At 38.8% G+C, this 20,258-nt stretch overlaps 1 protein-coding gene across 1 annotated transcript; it reads left to right on the top strand.

Moving 5' to 3' along the window:
* Window positions 1–100: 100 nt before the first annotated feature.
* On the top strand, window positions 101–19,135 carry UTP15 (UTP15 small subunit processome component). The gene is made up of 13 exons (XM_068990581.1): window positions 101–198; window positions 4,932–5,095; window positions 6,073–6,165; window positions 6,256–6,440; window positions 7,533–7,711; window positions 8,135–8,260; window positions 10,060–10,195; window positions 11,865–11,949; window positions 13,329–13,478; window positions 14,198–14,299; window positions 15,748–15,881; window positions 16,049–16,107; window positions 16,563–19,135. Exons 2-13 carry the CDS (start codon window positions 5,006–5,008, stop codon window positions 16,781–16,783), a joined length of 1,560 nt encoding a protein of 519 aa, XP_068846682.1. The 5' UTR covers window positions 101–198; window positions 4,932–5,005; the 3' UTR covers window positions 16,784–19,135.
* Window positions 19,136–20,258: the final 1,123 nt, after the last annotated feature.

Here is a 20,258-nt window from a genome sequence, read left to right as displayed (position 1 = left end):
GTCTCTGGAGCCTGCGCCCTGACGTCACCTTCGTGCGACCCGACGGGCTCTCCTGTTCGCAGCGTGTTTCAGTGGTTTCTTAGCGTATCCACGTGATCTTCTGCATGTTCTCCTGCATAGTCAGGAAGAGGACTGGTGGGGTCCAAGAAATTCTCCTTGATGCTGGGGTTTCTCGGCGGACCGTCCGGGCCCACGGAGGTAAAGGGGGCTCCCAATGAAGGTACCCCAGACTCACATCAGGCCTTCCTTGCTATCTAGCATGTTTCCTTGGCGCTTCCCGGTCTCCGCGGAGTGGCTAAAGCAACTCCTTAAGCAACCTCTCAGGATCCTCGCAATTTAGTTTCTACCTAGATTTTCCTCCTCTACGGTCACTGTCCACTTCTACTGTCCTCCATTATTAGTCCCTGGAGTAATCCACACCCTTTCAAAGTAGTAGGCAGATTTCCATCTCTGGCTTTGCTTATGTGGTTCTCTCAGTTTCAGGGCCCGCTCTTATTAAGTGGTTAATTGGTTTTAATATTAAAGGCCCAACTGAAATGCACCCTTGGAATGTTTCTGGTAGCCTCCCAGTTAGTCTCGTCTGAGCGTTCTGTTTTCTGTATATTACTTATAGCGTGCTTTTGGTATTCTGCCTTGTGATGTAGTACCTAGTTTTCATTCAGTCCCGGTTTTTTTCAGGCTGTTACCACTCTGATTGTTTTCTTCCTGTTCATTTTCACGTCACGTCTTGCGTCCGTGCTTTTGCACCGTCTTGCTTCTCCTCTCCGGCCTCTGATGCTGTTCGTCACTTTAATCTGGCAAACCACTGTAAAGTACTTCTTTCGAGGCAGTTATGTTCTCCATCGCCTATATAGTTGACCCTTGAACACTGCGGTGAGGCAGCTTTCGGGGCCCCTACCTTCTTGGGAGGGATAACTTACAGTGGACTCTCCGTGTATGGGATTCCTCCTGGGCTCTACTTGTGCTTTCAACAAGCTGTAATTCTGTAGTACTGTGATATTTACTGTTGAAAAAAAATCTGCTTCTAAGCAGACCCACACAATTCAAAACTGCTGTTCAAGGGTCAGCCGTGCTCTAGTGAGGGGCTAAGGCCCACAGACAGGCTAGATCTGGCCAACTGTCTGTCCTGGGGTCGTCAGTGAGCCATGTATGCTTTTTATAGATGAATGTTTGTGATTTGTTTGATGATGGATATGTACTAAGTGGCCTCAGTTGTGTCTCACTCTCTGCCATCCTATGGACCTTAGAGCTCCCCAGGCTCCTCTGTCCATGGGGATTCTCCAGGCAAGAAGACTGGAGTGGGTTGCCATGCCCTCCTCTAGGGGATCTTCCCAACCCAGGGATCGAACCTGAGTCTCCTGCATCTCCTGAATTGACAGGCAGGTTCTTTACCACTTTGCCACCGGGGAAGCCCTATTTGATGACAGGACACATCATTCAAAGTCCATGAAACTTTCTCCCCCTTCTCCAAAGAGTCTCTTTCATTCATAAAGAGAATATCATACTTACAGTTATTTGGGGGTAGCTTGTTAGTAAAAACTTTGGAATTTTTTCTTTCTTGGTATGTAAGTAACTACATAATATCCTCCATTTTGCCTGCTGGCCTACAAAGCCTAAAATATTTATTCTTTGGCCTTTTACAGAAAAACTCTGTGGACTTGTGCTTTATAGCAGTGTTTGCACCACCCATGGTTTTAATTTTGTTTCCCATGTAACCCAGCGCAATGCTTCCTTTTGTTCCTTTCACAAATATTTCTTTGAAACTGAAGTGTTAGTCGCTCAGTCATGTCTGACTTTTTGTGATTCCATGGACTGTAGCCCACGAGGCTCCTCTGTCCATGGGATTCTCCAGGCAGGAACACTGGAGTGGGTATAGTCATTCCCTTCTCCAGGGGATCTTCCCAACCCAGGAATCGAACTCACATCTCTTGCATTGCAGGCAGATTCTTTACTGTCTGATCCAGGGAAGCCCCCATTGAGCAATTGTTTTTAGTCTTCCAGACATGAAATGTTCAGTTTTAGTTTGGCCCCTAGAGTCGTGTCTGACTCTTTGCCACCCCATGGACTGCAGCATGCCAAGCTTCCCTGTCCATCACCAATTTCCAGAGCCTGCTCAAACTGATGTCCATCGAGTCGGTGATGCCATCCAACCGTCTCATCCTCTGTCATACCCTTCTCCTGCCTTCAATCTTTTGCAGCGTCAGGATCTTTTCCAATGAGTTAGTTCTTTCCATCAGGTGGCCGAAGTATTGGAGTTTCAGTTTCAGCATCAGTCCTTTCAATGAATATTCAGAACTGACTTCCTTTAGGACTGACTAGTTTTATCTCCTTGCAGTCCAAGGGACTCTCGAGTCTTTTCCAACACTACAGTTCAAAAGCATCAATTCTTAGGTGCTCAGCTTTCTTTATGGCCCAGCTGTCACATCCATACATGACTACTGGAAAAACCATTGCTTTGACTAATGGGGGAAAAAGATCATTATGATGCCATATGATTATGTGAATTGACAGAAATACAGTCAAGTAGGTTTATAAAAGACAAGCCCGTAACCTAGCTAAGGACGTCAAAGGTTTCCTGGAGGATGTGATTCTTGAATATTAAATGATAACATATTGAAAAGCAGAGACATTACTTTGCCAACAAAGGTCCATCTAGTCAAGGCTGTGGTTTTTCCAGTGGTCATGTATGGATGTGAGAGTTGGACTGTGAAGAAAGCTGAGCGCCGAAGAATTGATGCTTTTGAACTGTGGTTTTGGAGGAGACTCTTGAGAGTCCCTTGGACTGCAAGGAGATCCAACCAGTCCATTCTGAAGGAAATCAGCCCTGGGATTTCTTTGGAGGGAATGATGCTAAAGCTGAAGCTCCAGTACTTTGGCCACCTGATGCGAAGAGTTGACTCATTGGAAAAGACTCTGATGCTGGGAGGGATTGGGGGCAGGAGGAAAAGGGGACAACAGAGGATGAGATGACTGGATGGCATCACTGACTCTATGGACGTGAGTTTGAGTGAACTCCAGGAGTTGGTGATGGACAGGGAGGCCTGGCATGCTGCGATTCATGGGGTCGCAAAGAGTCGGACACGACTGAGTGACTGAACTGAACTGAACTGAGGAGGTAGATAGAGATCTTTCTTGCCAGAGAGGGCAGATGAAGACAGATACTGAGACAAGGAAGAGCATGGTGTGTTAAGTGAGGAAAAAGAAGTGAAGCTGGAAAGATAAGCAAGGGCAAGATTACAGAGGGCCTTAATTCTGTTTGAAGGAGCTTGCACCTTCTTTTCCGGGCAGTTTTGGGCTTTGTAGCAAAAGCTAGATTTGCGTGGTAGTTCGGTAACTCTGACGGTTATTTGGAAGACAGACAGAATCAGGGAAACCGTATATTGCACTATTTCAGTAGTTGAGAAGATGTGAATTAGGGCAGTCTAATTAGGTAGTATGGACATTATGGAGTTTAGCAAGATTTGGAAGGTAAAATCAGCAGCTCTTGCTAAATATTACATGTTAGAAGTGAGAAGGAACGACAAGTTAAGACTGATTCAAGATTCCGAGCTTATGCCAATTACCAGCTGAAATGAAGAGTCTCAAGAGTATATGAAGGCTCTGACCATGTCTGTTTCACTCAGCATTGTACCCCAGTGCCTAAAACAGTGTGTTACTTTGTAAGTACTTCAGTGAACAGAAAAGTTTCCCTTTTTTAAATCATGAATTGCCATGTTTCCTCAAAGCCTTTAAAATATGTTGCACCTGTGTATTTTGGTGTTACTGATACAGTGTTTTCAGACTTTTGAGAATAGATGAGTTGCTCTACTGAATCATTCCTCTGTTGCAAATAAATGGTTCTGGAAAGACATTTCAGCTTAATTGCATGTCAGTTAAAAGTTTTAATTAGTTGTATGGCAGAAACCAGCACAACATTGTAAAACATTTAGGTAAAGTTATTGTAAAGATCCTATGGTATGTGAAGAAGTTTATGCAAAGAAATACTCTTGATGTTGTGAAAAGTTATTTTTTAAACCTTAGATTTAATAGAACAAATGTGGAATGATAAAAGCTTTAATTAATCTTTATTCTGTCACTTTAATTTAGAATTTCACTTCAGAATTGTTTTATTCTTGTTTTCTTTCTTACGTTTAAGCCTTTTAAAATTAACTAACTTAATTTTAATCTTCTACATCAGAATATTAGATTTTATTTTAAGCTTTTAAATTTAATTTTATTCTTCTACATTAAAATATCAGCTCTGCTTTCTTTTTGGCAGTGTTAGGCTTTCAGGAAGTCAGGTGCCTAGTGAAGTGAAGTCGCTCAGTCGTGTCCAACTCTTTGTGACCCCATGGACTGTAGCCTACCAGGCTTCTCTATCCATGGGATTTTCCAGGCAAGAGTACCAGAGTGGGGTGCCATCTCCTTCTCCATGGGATCTTCCCGACCCAGGAATCGAACCTGGGTCTCCTGCAATGTGGGCAGACGCTTTACTCTCTTGAGCCATCAGGGAAGCCCGAGGTCCCTAGACTGTGTTCTTACAGGTTAAATGTTGTCTTAAGTTTAATTTTAGGAAGCATTTGTAGTTGCAGTTTCATGTTAATATTTTTTGTTGTTAATAAATGAACGTTCCAAGCCAGTGTGTTTCTCTCTGCTTTGGCAACTGGATGGCTGAGCCAGATTTATTCCCAAGGGTTGTAAATTGGTCAGTGAGGTGTGGGAACATTTGCATGTAGTCTCTGCGTATAACTGAGCAGATAGTTCACTCTGGTAGCCCTGTCTGTTTTCTTCTTGTTTCCTTTAGACTGTCTCTTCTGTATTAACGTTAAATGGTTACTGATCACTGATCTGTAAGCTACCACACAACCTTTGGAAAAGACACAGAGTGAGAATCATAACTGTGTATAGGTTTATGAATAGTAGTAATGTGTATATAAAATATTTTTTTTCAGACAAAAGACAGTCACTTTAATTACACCAGTTTCAAACTAGTTACCCTTGGATAACAGTGCAATTACATGAAAGTATGGCTGGTTATAAGCCTGTAGCAATCCAGACATATCCTGTACTTGGTGAAAAAATCACCCAAGATACACTGTACTGGAACAACTATAAGGTAAGTGTAGACAAAATTAAGGGGGTACCTTTTTGCACTTAATGCCAATTTCCCCAGCATTTGTTGGACTTTGGATATGCTAGTAAAGAGTTAATAACTAAAAATAATCTGTCAGCAGCTTATAGTTTGGGTGGAAAATTTGATGTCTGATTTTTTTTTCTTGGAGTTATATAAAAGTCCATATTCCTTAATCAGTTTAATAGTACAGGTATCTAACACACGATAGATGATTAATCAGTGCAAGTGAATTAAATTTTAGAACTTGAATCTCATATGAAAGAAGGTTTTTAAAAATTTTTTTTCTTAATCTCAGGAGGAAGAGATGTAAAATGAATTCTGTGCCATCTGAAAAGGCTAATTAAACGATTTTTCTTTATAAAAAAGATGATTGACTTAATAGAAAAATGGAAAGAGGTTGGGATTGGAAAGTTTATAGGAAAGGAAATTTAAGTGGCCAATAAATATACTAAAAGAGCTCCAACTTCACTCATAACTGAATAAATGCAAGTTGAAACAATAATTGGATAATTATTGAATAATAATTTAGATACCTTTTCATGTATAATGTTGGCACAAATGAAAAATTTTGATCATCATTGCTGCTTGAGGTAGGGAAAATTGGCGCAAACTTTTCACAGGGCAATTCTGGCATTATCTCTTAAGATAAAAATAACTTGTGGTCTTGTAAATTATACAGCTTGGAACTTAATCAGTGAATAAACTCTCCAAAATTTGTGTATGTTATCCTTATGTGTAAAGATGCTTGTTGAAGTATTATTTATAATATTAGAAATCTCAGAAAAACCTGTTTGTTAGTAGTGGACTGGTAAAGTAAATTATGGTATATCTTACAATGGATGGTAAAGCTATTGCTCATGTGAAAAGTTAGCTAAGATGTGTTAATGAAAAAAAGGCAAGGTACAAAGTAGCCTGCATGGTTGTAACTCTGTTAATACTCTCTATTATTTTTCATTAAGACACCTGTTCAGATCAAGGAGTTTGGTGCAGTGTCAAAAGTAGACTTTTCTTCCCAGCCTCCATATAACTATGCAGTCACAGCTTCTTCAAGGGTAAATGTCATGTTTTTCTTTTACGCCGTTTATATTTACTGCTGTTCTTGAGCCATCTAGTAAAATGCTCTGTTTTTTATCTTGTTGTAGATTCACATTTATGGCCGATACTCCCAAGAACCTATAAAAACCTTTTCCCGATTTAAAGACACAGCATACTGTGCTACTTTTCGACAGGATGGTAGACTCCTTGTGGCTGGCAGTGAAGATGGTGGTGTTCAGCTTTTTGATATAAGTGGGAGGGCTCCCCTCAGGCAGTTTGAAGGCCATACTAAGTAAGAGACACTTCTTGTTTTGTTTTTTTAATTGAAGTATAATTAGCATACATTCTATTAGTTTCAGATGTACAACATAATGATTTGGTATTTGTGTATATTGTGTAATGATCGTCACAATAAACTGGTTAATATCTGTCACCATGCAGTTACAGATAGTTTTTCTGTACTTTTGTTTTATTGTAAGTTCAGTTGGTTTTACAGGCTTTGAAAGAGAGTTCTGTGACGATTATTTACCTTTATGGACTTTATTTCCTGGTTGTTCTAAGACAGAGTGCATAACCTGGTTCAGTCCTGTGGTCCATTTTGATGGGGCTCATGAATGCCCTAGAATTTTTTGTGACATTTTAGGAAATGTGTGTTTCTCTCTGTAGACGTCCTATAGCTTTCTTCTCAGTGAGTTTTGTGACCCCATTGAGGTTCTAAAGGCAACCTCACAGCTGTTATGGAGAACTCAAGAGGCCTGGATTATATTAGAGTTTGCTTTTTGAAATCAAGTTGGAAGGTGGGATTTTTTTTTCTACTTATATTTGGTGTTTTGCTTCTTAAAAATTAAACAGCTGAAGGCAGTTTTATAACTGTTTCAGGATTACCAATGTCATCACTGAAATTTAGTGTTGATTTTAAATCTCAAAAGTGTTTTTTATAGTATATTATCAGGATACTCTTAGCTCATCAGTGAAATGTTTTAAGTATAGCAAATTCATGGAACATGATCCTGCTTAGTGTCAAGTCTCCTTAGAATTTTTTAAGAACTACCCATTTTTAAATTTTTTAAAGTAACTTTGTGCCAACATTTAGAACATTTAACTTTCCACTGAGCAGCAAAGTAGAAATGTTAACATATCAGAAAATATAATTTTAAGGCTGTTCAGTATTTTTATTAACTTCATAGTACAAGGGATATATACATTTTAAATTGGCTTGAGGATAAACATGTTTTAAAGATTTTTAAGATTTTCTTTTTCTCTTATGATTTCTCTCTACAATTACTTACTGGAAATGAGCTGCTTTTCTTGTTATTTAGGATGTTAGAAGATAGCAGAAATAATTTTTTCTTGCTTTTTGATATATTGATTCTTGATTTTTCAGAGCAGTTCATTCAGTAGATTTTACAGCTGACAAATATCATGTGGTTTCTGGGGCTGATGATTATACAGTTAAATTATGGGATATTCCAAACTCCAAAGAAATTCTGACATTCAAAGAACATTCTGATTATGTGAGGTGTGGATGTGCTAGCAAACTGAACCCAGATCTCTTTGTCACAGGTTAGTGAAATCTTTTTCTTCCCTCTTGAAGTTGGCAATTTTATTGATATACTTGGGTGTTGCTTTGGGATTCTTTTTCAAAGAAATACGTATGTGTTTATCCTATTGTTTTCTTTTCTTTTTCTTCTTTGGGGGATTGTTCTTAGCAGTCCTCCACATGTGATTTGAAACATGGTGCTCTGATTTTCAGAGCTCCCCCAGTGGTTAGGAAGCAGAGGTGACGCAGATGACTTAATCGTCTGAAGGCAGGAATAGTGTAAGGTTCCATGTAGGTTAGTGTTTCAGAAACAGACAGTGGTAACAGACAGTTTAGAAGTACTGTATCTTCTTGAATATACGTATGTCTTTAAAATTTCATCTAAGCCTTTTTTCCTTTTAAAAGTTTTGTTTGAATATGCACACACACACACATTTTTGTTTTAGGGTCATATGATCATACTGTGAAGATGTTTGATGCACGAACAAACCAGAGTGTTATCTCTGTTGAGCATGGACAGCCAGTGGAGAGTGTCCTGCTTTTTCCCTCTGGAGGTCTTCTGGTATCAGCAGGTATTTCTTTTAAAAATTGCTTCACCAATATTGTTTGTCTCGAGTCAGGTATTTCTTTGTCAGTGTGCACTTGAATTGCACATTTAGTTTTTTTGCTCAGACAGGTGATAAGTTGGATAAGCGAGCAGTTTTTATTTACTGAGTACCTTCTATGAACCAGGCACTGTGCTTTTATAGACATATTCTCTCCAGTCCCCTACTGCTACTGCTAAGTCACTTCAGTCGTGTCCAACTCTGTGCGACCCCATATACAGCAGCCCACCAGGCTCCCCCGTCCCTGGGATTCTCCAGGCAAGAACACTGGATTGGGTTGCCATTTCCTTCTCCAATGCATGAAAGTGAAAAGTGAAAGTGAAGTTGCTCCGTCGTGTCCGACTCTTAGTGACCCCATGGACCGCAGCCTACCAGGCTCCTCCATCCATGGGATTTTCCAGGCAAGAGTACTGGAGTGGGGTGCCATTGCCTTCTGCTGCTGCTGTTGCTGCTAAGTCACTTCAGTTGTGTCTGACTCTGTGTGACCCCATAGATGGCAGCCCACCAGGCTCCCCGTCCCTGGGATTCTTCAGGCAAGAACACTGGAGTGGATTGGCCATTGCCTTCTAGTTGTGCTTAAAAGATAGTTTTCTCTGGTTTACAAAATAAAGAGGAAGTTTTAAGTAATTTGTCCAAGAAAAAGTGGTAAGTAGCAAATCAGCAATCTCAGAATTTGAGAGCCCGTGTTGTGTACTTACCCAGAAATCCAGGTCGGACTCCTGCTGTTGTTCCTACATACGAGATCTGTAGCTGCTTTTGAAAACACAGGTTCTTTCAGATCTAGAATTAGGCTTCTCTCTTTTTACGTGACTCTTGATTGAAATGGCCTTACCCAGCAAAGAGCTGATAGTGCTGGAGGAGGAGATAATGTGGCTCAGAGTGGCCTCAGTGTATTTTTTGTCAAGTTGAAACTAAGGTTTTTTTTTTTATTATTGTTCATAGTGCATTTTCAGATTTATAATGGAAGTAGTAAATTGGCTTTTTTCATTTGTTAAGTCAAAATTCATGTGTTGGCATTAGAAGAATACATAGGTAGTGTATAGCTTTGCTTTGTTTTTTTGCTTAATTCTAAAATCCAAATAGAAGTTATCCCATTTTATACTCTTTTCCTCATACCTATTTGAATTCAAAATAAGTTGATAATATTGTCAGAGTTTCTATTTCTCTGGCTGTAATTTTGAGAAATGGAAGTACGTACAAGATGAACAGGGAGAATGGAGGTCTGTGTTCCAGTCTCCGTCTGTCACTATTAATTGTGTGACCTTGGGCAGTCCCTTAACCAATATAGATAGACCTTGAAAATGAGAGGTCTGTCTGACCACTGGGCGAGGTCAGTGGTTTCGAACTATGGTCTCTTTCATGAGCTGCTGCCGGTGGGGAGACAGGGCAGGCCCTTTTTCACAGTCAGGATGGGTAAGAACTTTGTCCCCAGCAACCCCAGCTTCCTTGTCCCCTCCCACCCCTAGCTCTCCAGCCTCTTTTTCTGTTTTACCTGCTAGACTTTTGCTTAATACTTAATTGAAAGAAAAGATGCCAATTAAAAAATTTTTTTAAACCATTGGATTAAATTGCTTTTAAGAATGCTTCCAGTTCTTAGAGTAAAAGTTACAGGGAAGTTTTTCAGTTTTGTTGGGATTCACAGAATTTTTAGGAAATGATATCTTTGTTATTCTTTCCCATTTTTGTACAAAATTCCTTTGAGGAATGATTTTATGGTGGTTTTCAGTTGTTTTCCAAATTAAACTGATGATTATTTCTTTTTGTAGGAGGTCGGTATGTTAAAGTCTGGGACATGCTAAAAGGAGGACAGTTGCTAGTGTCTTTGAAAAATCATCATAAAACTGTGACATGTTTATGTCTCAGCAGCTCTGGACAGAGATTACTCTCTGGCTCACTGGATAGGTTAGCATTTTAATTTTCTTTCTTAATCATTCTTAGTGTGCTTATGTTTACTGCTTGAAGAAATGTTATTTCTGCACAACTTGTGATAGCATTAACATGCTGCCAAATGATTTCCATGAAAAAAATCTGTTGAGTTGAAAATAGTTTTGACCTTTCATTTATACATAGCAAACTTATTTTCTCCCTTGATATAATTTTTTGCTTTAATTTATATACTTCAGGAATTTATTGAATTATTTGAGTATTCTTTTAAAATAATTTGTTATTCTGTAGTTTTCTTTTAAAATCATTATTGTATATTTTGAAATACTTATGAGTCTGTGTATATATATTCTAGCTTATATTCTTTAAAATGTAAAACTTTGTGTAAAAATTTCTATGTGTTAATGTCTGAAAATTACATATTTCTAAATATTACTATTTTCAGTAGGTATTAGTGTTTCACTAGTTAATGTTCTAGAACAGTGCCATACAACAGAAACACAGTCTGAGTTACATATGTAATTTTCAGTTTTGCCAGCCATGTTTAAAAGGTAAAATTAATAATATATTAACTCTAAAATATTATTTTAGTATGTAATCAGCATAAAATTATTAATGATAGACCAGAAACAAGTTCAGCCTCATATATGTGCCCGATGATAGTTTATGATTTAAGTGAAATATAGTTGTATTTAATAGAAAAATATTTTTATACTGCCTCAATTTTAAAATTAAGCAAAATAAATTCACTTCTTTTTCAGTGCCCGCATTTTAAGTGCTCATGAGCCGCCTGTGGCTAGAGCGATGACCCAGTTCTAGAGTTTACTTTCATTTATCTGTTGTCGCTCCTTTTATTTCCATATTTCTTTTTTCACTGTTATGTAAAGCCTTGGTTTTTCAGCATATTTATTAAAAAGTATACATATTTTAAAAGCTAAAAAATACTTCTGATACAGAGGAACTTACCATGTAAATGTAAAGCAAATTCCCTGCAGTGGTATTACTAGACAGTTTGGGACTTGATTTTTAGATGTGTCCCTTCAAAAGCTCTTGGGAAGTTAGCTCTGTTCATTGTAGTTCTCAACCCAGAGTGCCTTTTGTCCCTCAGGGGCTGTTCGCACTCTCTGTGGACGTTTTCGGTTATTGTCACAACCTGGGGTTAGAGTGTTCTTGGTATGTAGGGAGAGGAGGTCACAGATGCTCCTGAAGATCCTGCAGTGTACAGGACAGCCACCATTACAAAGAATTATCCTGCCCACAGTGTCAGTAATGATGAGTGAAGCTGAGAAACCCTGTTCTTTTGACTTTGATGGACTTTGATGCTGTTTCTTTAGTTTTGAGTTTCATCTTCAGGAGACAGTGATCTATCCTTCTGGTGGCTGGTTGAAGCCTTTATGCACACAATAAAAAAGAGTTCTTTTTTTTATTTTAATTTATTTATTTTAACTGGAGGCTAATTACTTTACAATATTGTATTGGTTTTGCCAAACATCAACATGAATCTGCCACAGGTGTACGTTTTTAAAAGAGATTCAGTGATAAATTACTTTGTAACTAATATTACTAATCATTTTTCTTCATTGTTGTATGTTTTACTATTCATATATTGAATTTAAAAAAATAATAATTTTTTATACTCATTTCTAAGATGCTTTGTGACAAAGCTCTTTTTTTCTTTTCTGGTTAGGAAGGTGAAAGTATACAGCACAACTTCCTACAAAGTAGTCCACAGTTTTGATTATACAGCTTCAATTCTGAGTCTTGCACTTGCAGTAAGTATACTTTTAGCTCTTTAAAAAAAAAACAAAAAACTTTAACGTTGTCTGTTAAGTGAAACTAACATAAAGTATTAGGGTTTATCTTTGCATTTGAAGAAGTATTATTTTCTTCTTGTCACATTAGATAATTGGGTTAAGACAATTGCTGGAATATATGAGTTGTCTCAATAACTAAGCGTGAATTCAGATTTAGGTCCTACTCATTGCACAACTCAAACTAACTGTAGTGTTGTGTAGGCATTGTTAACACTAAGGGCAGGACCTGGAAAGTAGATAAATCTGTCTTCAGCACATTTACCTAAGGGGTAAACACTCCAAAAAGTCAGGTTGGCTCTCTAAGCCAAAAAACAAAAGGGCGGGCCGGGGGGCGGATAGACAAAGGAGCAACAAAATGAAATGTCTCCTTTTCTTTGGTAACTGCTCTTTCTGGAGTGTTTAGTGTCAAGTTTCATGAGCTATTGAGGAGGAGGAGTAGGTTTGAACACCTTACATAGCTGAACTGAGAGTGGGAAAGAAGTTGTAAAACGTTTTCTTGACAAGATGTTGGAAAGTGGTGCCACCGCTGGGGCTCCCTGGTGGCGCTAGTGGGAAAGAACGCACCTGCCAGCGCAGGAGATGTGGGAGACGTGGGTTCAGTCCCTGGGTTGGGAAGATGCCCTGGAGGAGGGCAGGGCAACCCACTCCAGTTTTCTTGCCAGGAGAATCCTGTGGACAGAGAAACCTGGTTGGCTATAGTCTATAGGGTCATAAAAGAGTAGGACACAACTAAAGCCACTTAACACGGGTCCACACACGTGTGCTACCACATCATTCTTTTTCTAGGAAGAGGGTATGGGGAAAAATTATTTTGGAAATATTTCCTAAGATGTTATTAACTGTGTATTATTATACCAACTGGCAGTGATAATTTCCAAGTATAATTAAAAAAGTGAAAATTTCTCGGTGGTGTCTCACTCTTTGCGACCCCTGAACTATACAGTCCATGGAATTCTCCGGGCCAGATTACTGCAGTGGTAGCCTTTCCCTTCTCCAGGGGATCTTCCCAACCCAGGGAAAGAACTCAGGTCTCCCTCATTGCAGGTGGATTGTTCACCAGCTGAGCCACAAAGGGGAAGCCCGAGAATACTGGAGTGGATAGCCTATCCCTTCTCCAGCAGACCCTATCAAACAGTAGTATCTTAGAGGAATAAAATGATTTTACTTTTAACTTTTCACATAGGTCAGTCATGGTTAGGCAGAGAATCAGTATCCTAATGGAACTCTTGATCAAAGTATGGACAAGTAGCAAGCACATTATAAATGGTATTTGGAAGAAAAAGCAAGATGAATTATGAGTTCCTAATACACTAACTTACTTTTCTAATTGCTCTTAGCATGAAGATGAGACAATAGTTGTAGGAATGACCAATGGAATACTGAGTGTTAAACATCGGAAATCTGAAGCAAAGAAGGATTCGGTGCCCAGGAGAAGGCGGCCTGCATATCGAACTTTTATTAAGGGAAAAAATTATATGAAACAACAGGTATTTGTATATTTCATATATATTTCTTAAAGATGAAAGTTGGTAGAATAGCCAGCTTCATCCCTGCACATTACTGAAAAAGTGTAGTTCACCTGGCAGTTAGCTTCATTTTTAACTTGATTTTACTTTTCTCTATGTCATATTTATCTCCAGATTGCTAGATTGGGGACATTAAATTAATAAGTAATGGGGATGTAACTGTCCAGTTTTCCTAAAACGATTTGTTGAAGAAACTGTCTAATGATACTTCTTAATGCCCTGAATCTTGGCAGCATTACTGTGCTCAGAACAGTGTCTTTCACACACTGTCTGGTTTGATCTTCTAAATCACCCTGAAAAAGAGTAATATCTCCATTTGACATCTGAGAAGATGGAGATAGAAAGAAGTTATGATTGATCCAGGATTTCTTTATTGGGACCAGGCGGTTGCTCAGATTCTTGTTTTCTCTTTCTACTCAGTGACTGCTTGCTGTGTAACGAGAGTTGCAGCGAGCAGTGTCTGCCCAGGATGGAGGTGTTGTGTGTGGATCCTAAGTTAAAATCACAGGCCACTAAGAACATGGTCATGTGGCAGATTGTTGTGTTTTCATTTGATTGACTTCATGGGCTTATGACCCTTATTTATGATAGGGTTCAAGGACACTGTGAAACTATGATTATTTTGAATGAAACTCTATTTGGATATTGATTTTTCTTTGTAAATTTGCTTTTCAATGCAGGATGACATTTTGATCAACAGACCATCAAAGAAACATCTAGAATTGTATGACAGGGATCTGAAAAACTTCCGGATCTCTAAGGCGCTTGACAGAGTCCTTGAGGTGAGTCAGTAACGTGTGTGCGATTTTTCTTTTTGTAAAAACTTTTTTTTTAGAGCAGCTTTAGGTTCAGAGCATAATTGAGGGGAAGGTACAGAGCTTCCCCATCTGCCATCTGCCCCACACATGCATAGCCTGTATATTTGTTGCAACTGATGAACCTACAAGGACATTATTTTTTATTTTTATAATTTATTTTTAGCTGCACTGGGTCTTCGTTGCTGTGTGGGCTTTCTTTAGTTGTGACAAGTGAGGTCTTCTCTCTAGTTACAGTTCACGGGAGTGTCCTGGTGGCTTCTTTTGTTATGGAGCATGGACTCTAGCCTTGATGTACTTCTTTCCCAGTTTGGAACCAGTCGGATCACCTCATGGCAAATAGGTGGGGAAACAGTGGAAACAGTGACAGACTTTATTTTCTTGGGCTCCAAAATCACTGCAGATGGTGACTGCAACCATGAAATGAAAAAGACACTTGGTTCTTTGAAGAAAAGCTATGACCAACCTAGACAGCATATTAAAAAGCAGAGACATTACTTTGCAGACAAAGGTCCATCTAGTCAAAGCTGTGATTTTTCCAGTAGTCATGTATGGATGTGAGAGTTGGACTATAAAGAAAGCTGAGTGCCAAAGAATTGATGCTTTTGAAGTGTGGTGTTGGAGGGCCCCTTGGACTGCAAGGAGATCCAACCAGTCAGTCCTAAAGGAAATCAGTCCTGAATATTCATTGGAAGGACTGATGCTGAAGCTGAAACTCTCCAATCCTTTGGCCACTTGATGCGAAGAACTAAGTCATCTAAAAAGACCCTGATGCTGGGAAAGATTGAGATGGTTGGATAGCATCACATATTCAATGGACATGAGTTGGAGCAAGCTCCTGGAGTTGGTGATGGACAGGGAAGCCTGGTGTGCTACAGTCTATGGGGTTGCAAAAAGCTGGACACAGCTGAGCAGCTGAACTGATGAACTTGAAAGTGCTGGGCTTCAGTAGTGGCAGTGCATGGGCTTAGTTGCCCTGTGGCATGTGAAATCATCCCAGACCAGGGATTGAATACAGGTTTCCTGCACTGGCAGGCAAATTCTTAGCCACTGGGTCACCAGGGAATTCTGAAGCTTAAAAAAATTTTTTTATTTTTAACTTTTTATTTTGTATTGGGGTATAGCCAGTTAACAGTGTTGTGATAGTTTCAGGTAGACAGTGAAGGGACTGTTCATGTATTCATTCAGCTGTAAATGTATCCATTCAGCTATAAATGTATCCATTCTTTCCCAAGCTCCCCTCCCTTCCAGGCTGCCATATAACATTGAGTTTATTTTTAAAAGAATTATTTTGTTTCTTGCCATGACTCAAAATTGGGAAGGAAAAAAACCCATTTAAATTTGGTAATTATTAATGAATACTAAGACTGATTCTTTTCTTGTGCTGCTCATGTTGACTCTGAAAAATTTTCTAGCCCACTTGTACGATAAAGACACCCGAAGTTACAGTTTCCATCATAAAGGAGCTAAATCGAAGAGGAGTCCTTGCAAATGCCCTTGCAGGTCGAGATGAAAAGGAAATCAGTCGCGTTCTTAATTTTTTGATAAGGTATGTTTTCTGTCTCTGAAATGCATGTATTTTGCATCTGAAATTTTATCTCCAAATTTACTTTTAGTTTGAGCTTTGTAGAGAACTGACAGAACAGTTTAGTAAATCTGTTTTAAGGATTTTTTAAAAGTTTACAGGTTTCAGTAAACAGATTTTTTGCTTCGTAGGAATCTGTCTCAGCCAAGATTTGCCCCTGTTTTGATTAATGCTGCTGAAATAATTATTGGTAAGTAGTTGCTAAAATTCTAGCATGCTTAAAGAAGTAGAGGTGTCAGATAATGAAATCAAATAGATTGAAATACCTTGTCTTTATCAAGTCTCCAGTAAAGATTTCATGGAGAAAACAATAATAGTAAATCAGTGCATTTTAAAGTAGAGTAGAATGTTTACAATGGATTGGCTTTCAATTGCTGGCACTAGGGTTAATACAATTTAAAAAGTTTTTTTCTTTAAATACCTACAATGACCGTGACTAATTTTTAATGAGAAAATGAAAAATAAGTCAGAATTATTTCTCTCTGAAATACATTTATTCAGATGGATTGTTTATGTAAAGCATAAATTGTACAAGTACAGAGTTTTGGTGTTTTTTATATTTAATATTTTTATACTTTTTCTAAATTCTGCTGTTCATGTTTTGTTTAGAAAGATGTTTATAGTTAATGTTTCCTCTCTTTCTAGATATATATCTTCCTGTGATTGGTCAGTCACCTGTAGTTGATAAAAAGTTTTTGGTACTTCAAGGACTTGTAGAAAAAGAGATTGATTACCAGCGAGAACTACTGGAAACCTTGGGGATGATGGATATGCTTTTTGCTACCATGACAAGGAAAGAAAGCACTTCTGTGTTGCAGCATAATACATCTGATGGATTTCTAGAGAACAATAAGATTGAATCGTAGTGTCTGCTTAATAGGAAACGTAAGAACTCCTAACATGAAATAGATTTGATGCTATTAACTACTGGGAAGAGAATCCCTTTGATACATTTTAAAAATCTATTTGCACAAGCAATTTTATAGAAGAGACTGGAATAACTACGCTTGGAAAATAAGAAACTTTTTAAACATGGTTTTCCATGTTCTGTTTTGAATTATTTCATGGCATCTTCAGCCGGAAGAGATCTCAGTTTTGGTCATAGTGTATGTCCATCTTGGACAGGTCGACATTAATTTTAATATAGCTGAGTTCTGTTTCAACGTTTGAGTAGACACTCAGAACTCTGGAGAGGGTTCCGACTTAAGAATCCTGCTAGAGGAACAGGGCTTTATTTTTTCCTTCTGTCGTGGAAAAACAGGAAAACAAATGGCAACAACCAGTGAATTCTCTAATCAGTGCACTTGGGGTCCCCAGGCTCCAGCTGAATGTGGCCCCTTTCCTTGCTGTGGTCATTTGCCCCAGGTCACAAGTGCCACCTCAGCTGGTAATTGGGCTGCATCTGTTCCTGGTGTGGCAGCTTAGTGGCCAGCTCCGAATGCTTGACACGAGTTTGACATGTATTCAGAGAGTGTGATGAGGAAGATTTGATAGCTAGAAATTGTGCTCACCAGCCTGTGTGTTCTTTTTCTTCCCGTAATCTTGACTGCTGCTCGGGACAGGGCCTGCAGGTAGGCCTTCGGGACCATATTTATCCTCTTCCCCTCAGTATGCAGCCTTTCTACCAGCTTTTCAGCTTATTTCAGGTCAGGGGAATGATAAAATTTGCAATTTCTCTTGTGACCAATAGCCTTTCAGCCTTTTTATATGTATATTTGGAGCTTATCTTGCCGCTACCTACCTCTGAAAACCATTTTCTTTGGCCTGTATTTAGGTTATTTTTCCCTCCTCTATTCTTAACATCATTTTGTGTTTCAGAACCCCTTGTATTTTTTATGTTTTTTTTAGGTTCAACGTAAATCACATATTTTATAAAGAGACTCTTATTTTCTTCTTGACTTTCTGGGATGTATCAATTCCTGATGGAGAGTCACTGACTATTCATTTCTAGCACACTGATTTTACGCTTGGTCCCTTTTCCACCTTCCCCCAGTTCCTGAAGAAGTTAACTGTTTGTAAGGAAATATGTCTTGGGCTAGAAGAGTCCTTAATTAAAGGAAGATTTGTAATTGCAATCGCCTCTTAAATTCACTTCCAGTTCTTTGAATTTATATGTGTATTTTTAAAGCAGAAAGAAGTATTCCCATGTTCTGATAAGGATGTATGCTCAAACAGAGTCTGGTTTTCCCTTCATGAATTGATTTAAGCCATTATGAAGCCCAGTGGCTTATAAGAAACCAAGAATTTGCTTCCTTGAGTAATTATGAGATTAGTCAAGATCAGAAGCTGTGTCTTTATGTTGCTGCTGCTAAGTCGCTTCAGTCGTGTCCGACTCTGTGCGACCCCATAGATGGCAGCCCATCAGGCTCCACCGTCCCTGGGATTCTCTAGGCAAGAACACTGGAGTGGGTTGCCATTTCCTTCTCCAATGGATGAAAGTGAAAAGTGAAAGTGAAGTTGCTCAGTAAAAATTTATAAGTTATTTTTTAAATTTCATAAATACACTGATAAATGGGATACTAGTAAAGCTGAAAGGTTGAGGTTCTTCCAAAAAAGCTAGTTAAGACGAGTTTTTTGACAAGGATTTTCTCATAGATTATTTGATCTGGTTCTTACCACAACCATCCAGGGTTGGTATTCTCATTTATCATTGAATTCACCCTTGAATTTCCCAAGCTTGAGTTCCTCATCCCGGCACTGTGAACTGGCCTCCTTGCTGGGGCCAAAACCACTCATTCCCTTTAACACAACTTCACCAGAGTGCTGCCATTTTTTAGATGAGATATGTAATAATTATAAATTTTCAAAAAGGCTAGGAAACAATTCTCATAGCCATCAATAGTTCAGTGTTGAGTTCATGAATAGGTTTTAAAGTTTGGGACAAACTGTAGTATTTGCTGTTTGAAGTACTGTTTGTAATTGGCATATTACAATGTAACATTGGCCTTCATTTCCAGCTTAAAACGCCTAAAAATGCCTAACAGGTTTTTAGATTTGTGAATTTTAGTTGAAATGTATTTTTAAGATGTTACTAAACCTGCAGAAATATTGAAGTATTTCAGAGAGCTTATTCACTGCACATTTAATTTATTTTATTTATAAAAGTTACAAACTGTGGAAAGTTTTGCTTGTTGGGTCAAATGCTTGTTGCTTCAAATGCTTGTTGATTTGAAGTGCTATTTACAAGAAAATCAAATACCTTCAATGTATAAATGCTATTAAGTTGTTTAAAGGACTCGAGTATAAGTAAGTTTGTTTAAAGAAATTTAGTCTGTTCGACTTGAATCAGCTCTATCAAACATTAATTAAAAGCCTCATTTAAAATGATTGTTAAAATATAGTAATTTTCTGAATGGAATGACTGTGTATGCTTGTGGGGGTAATTCCTTTGTAGAGAAGGGGAAACTGATGATTATAGGAGAGGGATGCCAATGGCTGGATCAGCATCCTTGGGAGGAGGTAGGGGTCTGCGTGCCCAAAGGTTGGCTTAGACAGTGTATGAATAGTTTGGGCATTGTTCAGGAAGGAAGACAGAGATAGGACACAGATGCAGTTAAGTGTGTAGCAGTGATGCTGGTGGTTTGTGGAAGTTCTTTAATGAGTTCCTTTATTGGAAAAAACAACCAACTGAAACAGGTTGGAGAAGGTGGAGATCAGAGGTGTTGAAAGTTTGAAAAGAGAACATAGAGTAGATATGAGAGGTCAAGAGCTCATACTTTGGAGCCTGTCTGCCTGAGTTTCAGTCTTGGCTCAGCCACTCGCTGGCTGTGTGACTGTGTGACTTTGGGCAAGTTATTTTACCACTTTGTATTTCATTTTCTTCATCTGTTAATTAGACACAACCACAGAAAGTGGCAGTGAGAATTAAGTGAGTTAATGCCTATAAAAGTACCTAGACTATTTCTGTTGTTTGCTGCTGTTATTGTTGGGGGAATGGAAATACTAGAGAGGGAAGTAGCATTACCAGCAGAGCTCAGGCCCTCGTGCGAAGAAGTGTTATGGACTTCGAGCAAGACTGGTCAGCATGACTGCTTTTCTCTAGTCACGTTTGGCTCTGAGGATGCAGATGGCGGGTAGGCCGAGGTATGGACGGAATCAACAGCAGAGGTTTCATCAGTGAGAGCAGAGCGGAGTAATTAAGAAAGGGACAAGGGCATTGCTGAGACATGGAAGTAGTACATAATGCACCGTGGAATCAAAGCTGGGTAAGGAAGGAAACGAGATCATGAGGGACTGAGAATGGCCGGGTTGACGGACTGTTGGTATGTGTGGAGATGAGCAGTTACAGTTTGGATATTAAAGGTAGTGAGCTGGAGACATGGAATGTGCTGGTGAACAGGC

This window comes from Capricornis sumatraensis, chromosome 18 (assembly GCF_032405125.1).
Source record: "Capricornis sumatraensis isolate serow.1 chromosome 18, serow.2, whole genome shotgun sequence".
NCBI lineage: Eukaryota > Metazoa > Chordata > Mammalia > Artiodactyla > Bovidae > Capricornis > Capricornis sumatraensis.
Note: the sequence above shows the minus strand (reverse complement) of the source record. Positions and strands in the feature narration are given on the sequence as shown.

Excerpts from the sequence above, each read along its gene's own strand:
- UTP15 (XM_068990581.1), top strand. The coding sequence starts at position 5,006 with ATGGCTGGTTATAAGCCTGTAGCAATCCAGACATATCCTGTACTTGGT. Across the intron at positions 11,950-13,328 it reads TTCTGAGTCTTGCACTTGCA|CATGAAGATGAGACAATAGT; the intron begins GTAAGTATACTT and ends AATTGCTCTTAG. Across the intron at positions 16,108-16,562 it reads TGCTGCTGAAATAATTATTG|ATATATATCTTCCTGTGATT; the intron begins GTAAGTAGTTGC and ends CTCTCTTTCTAG.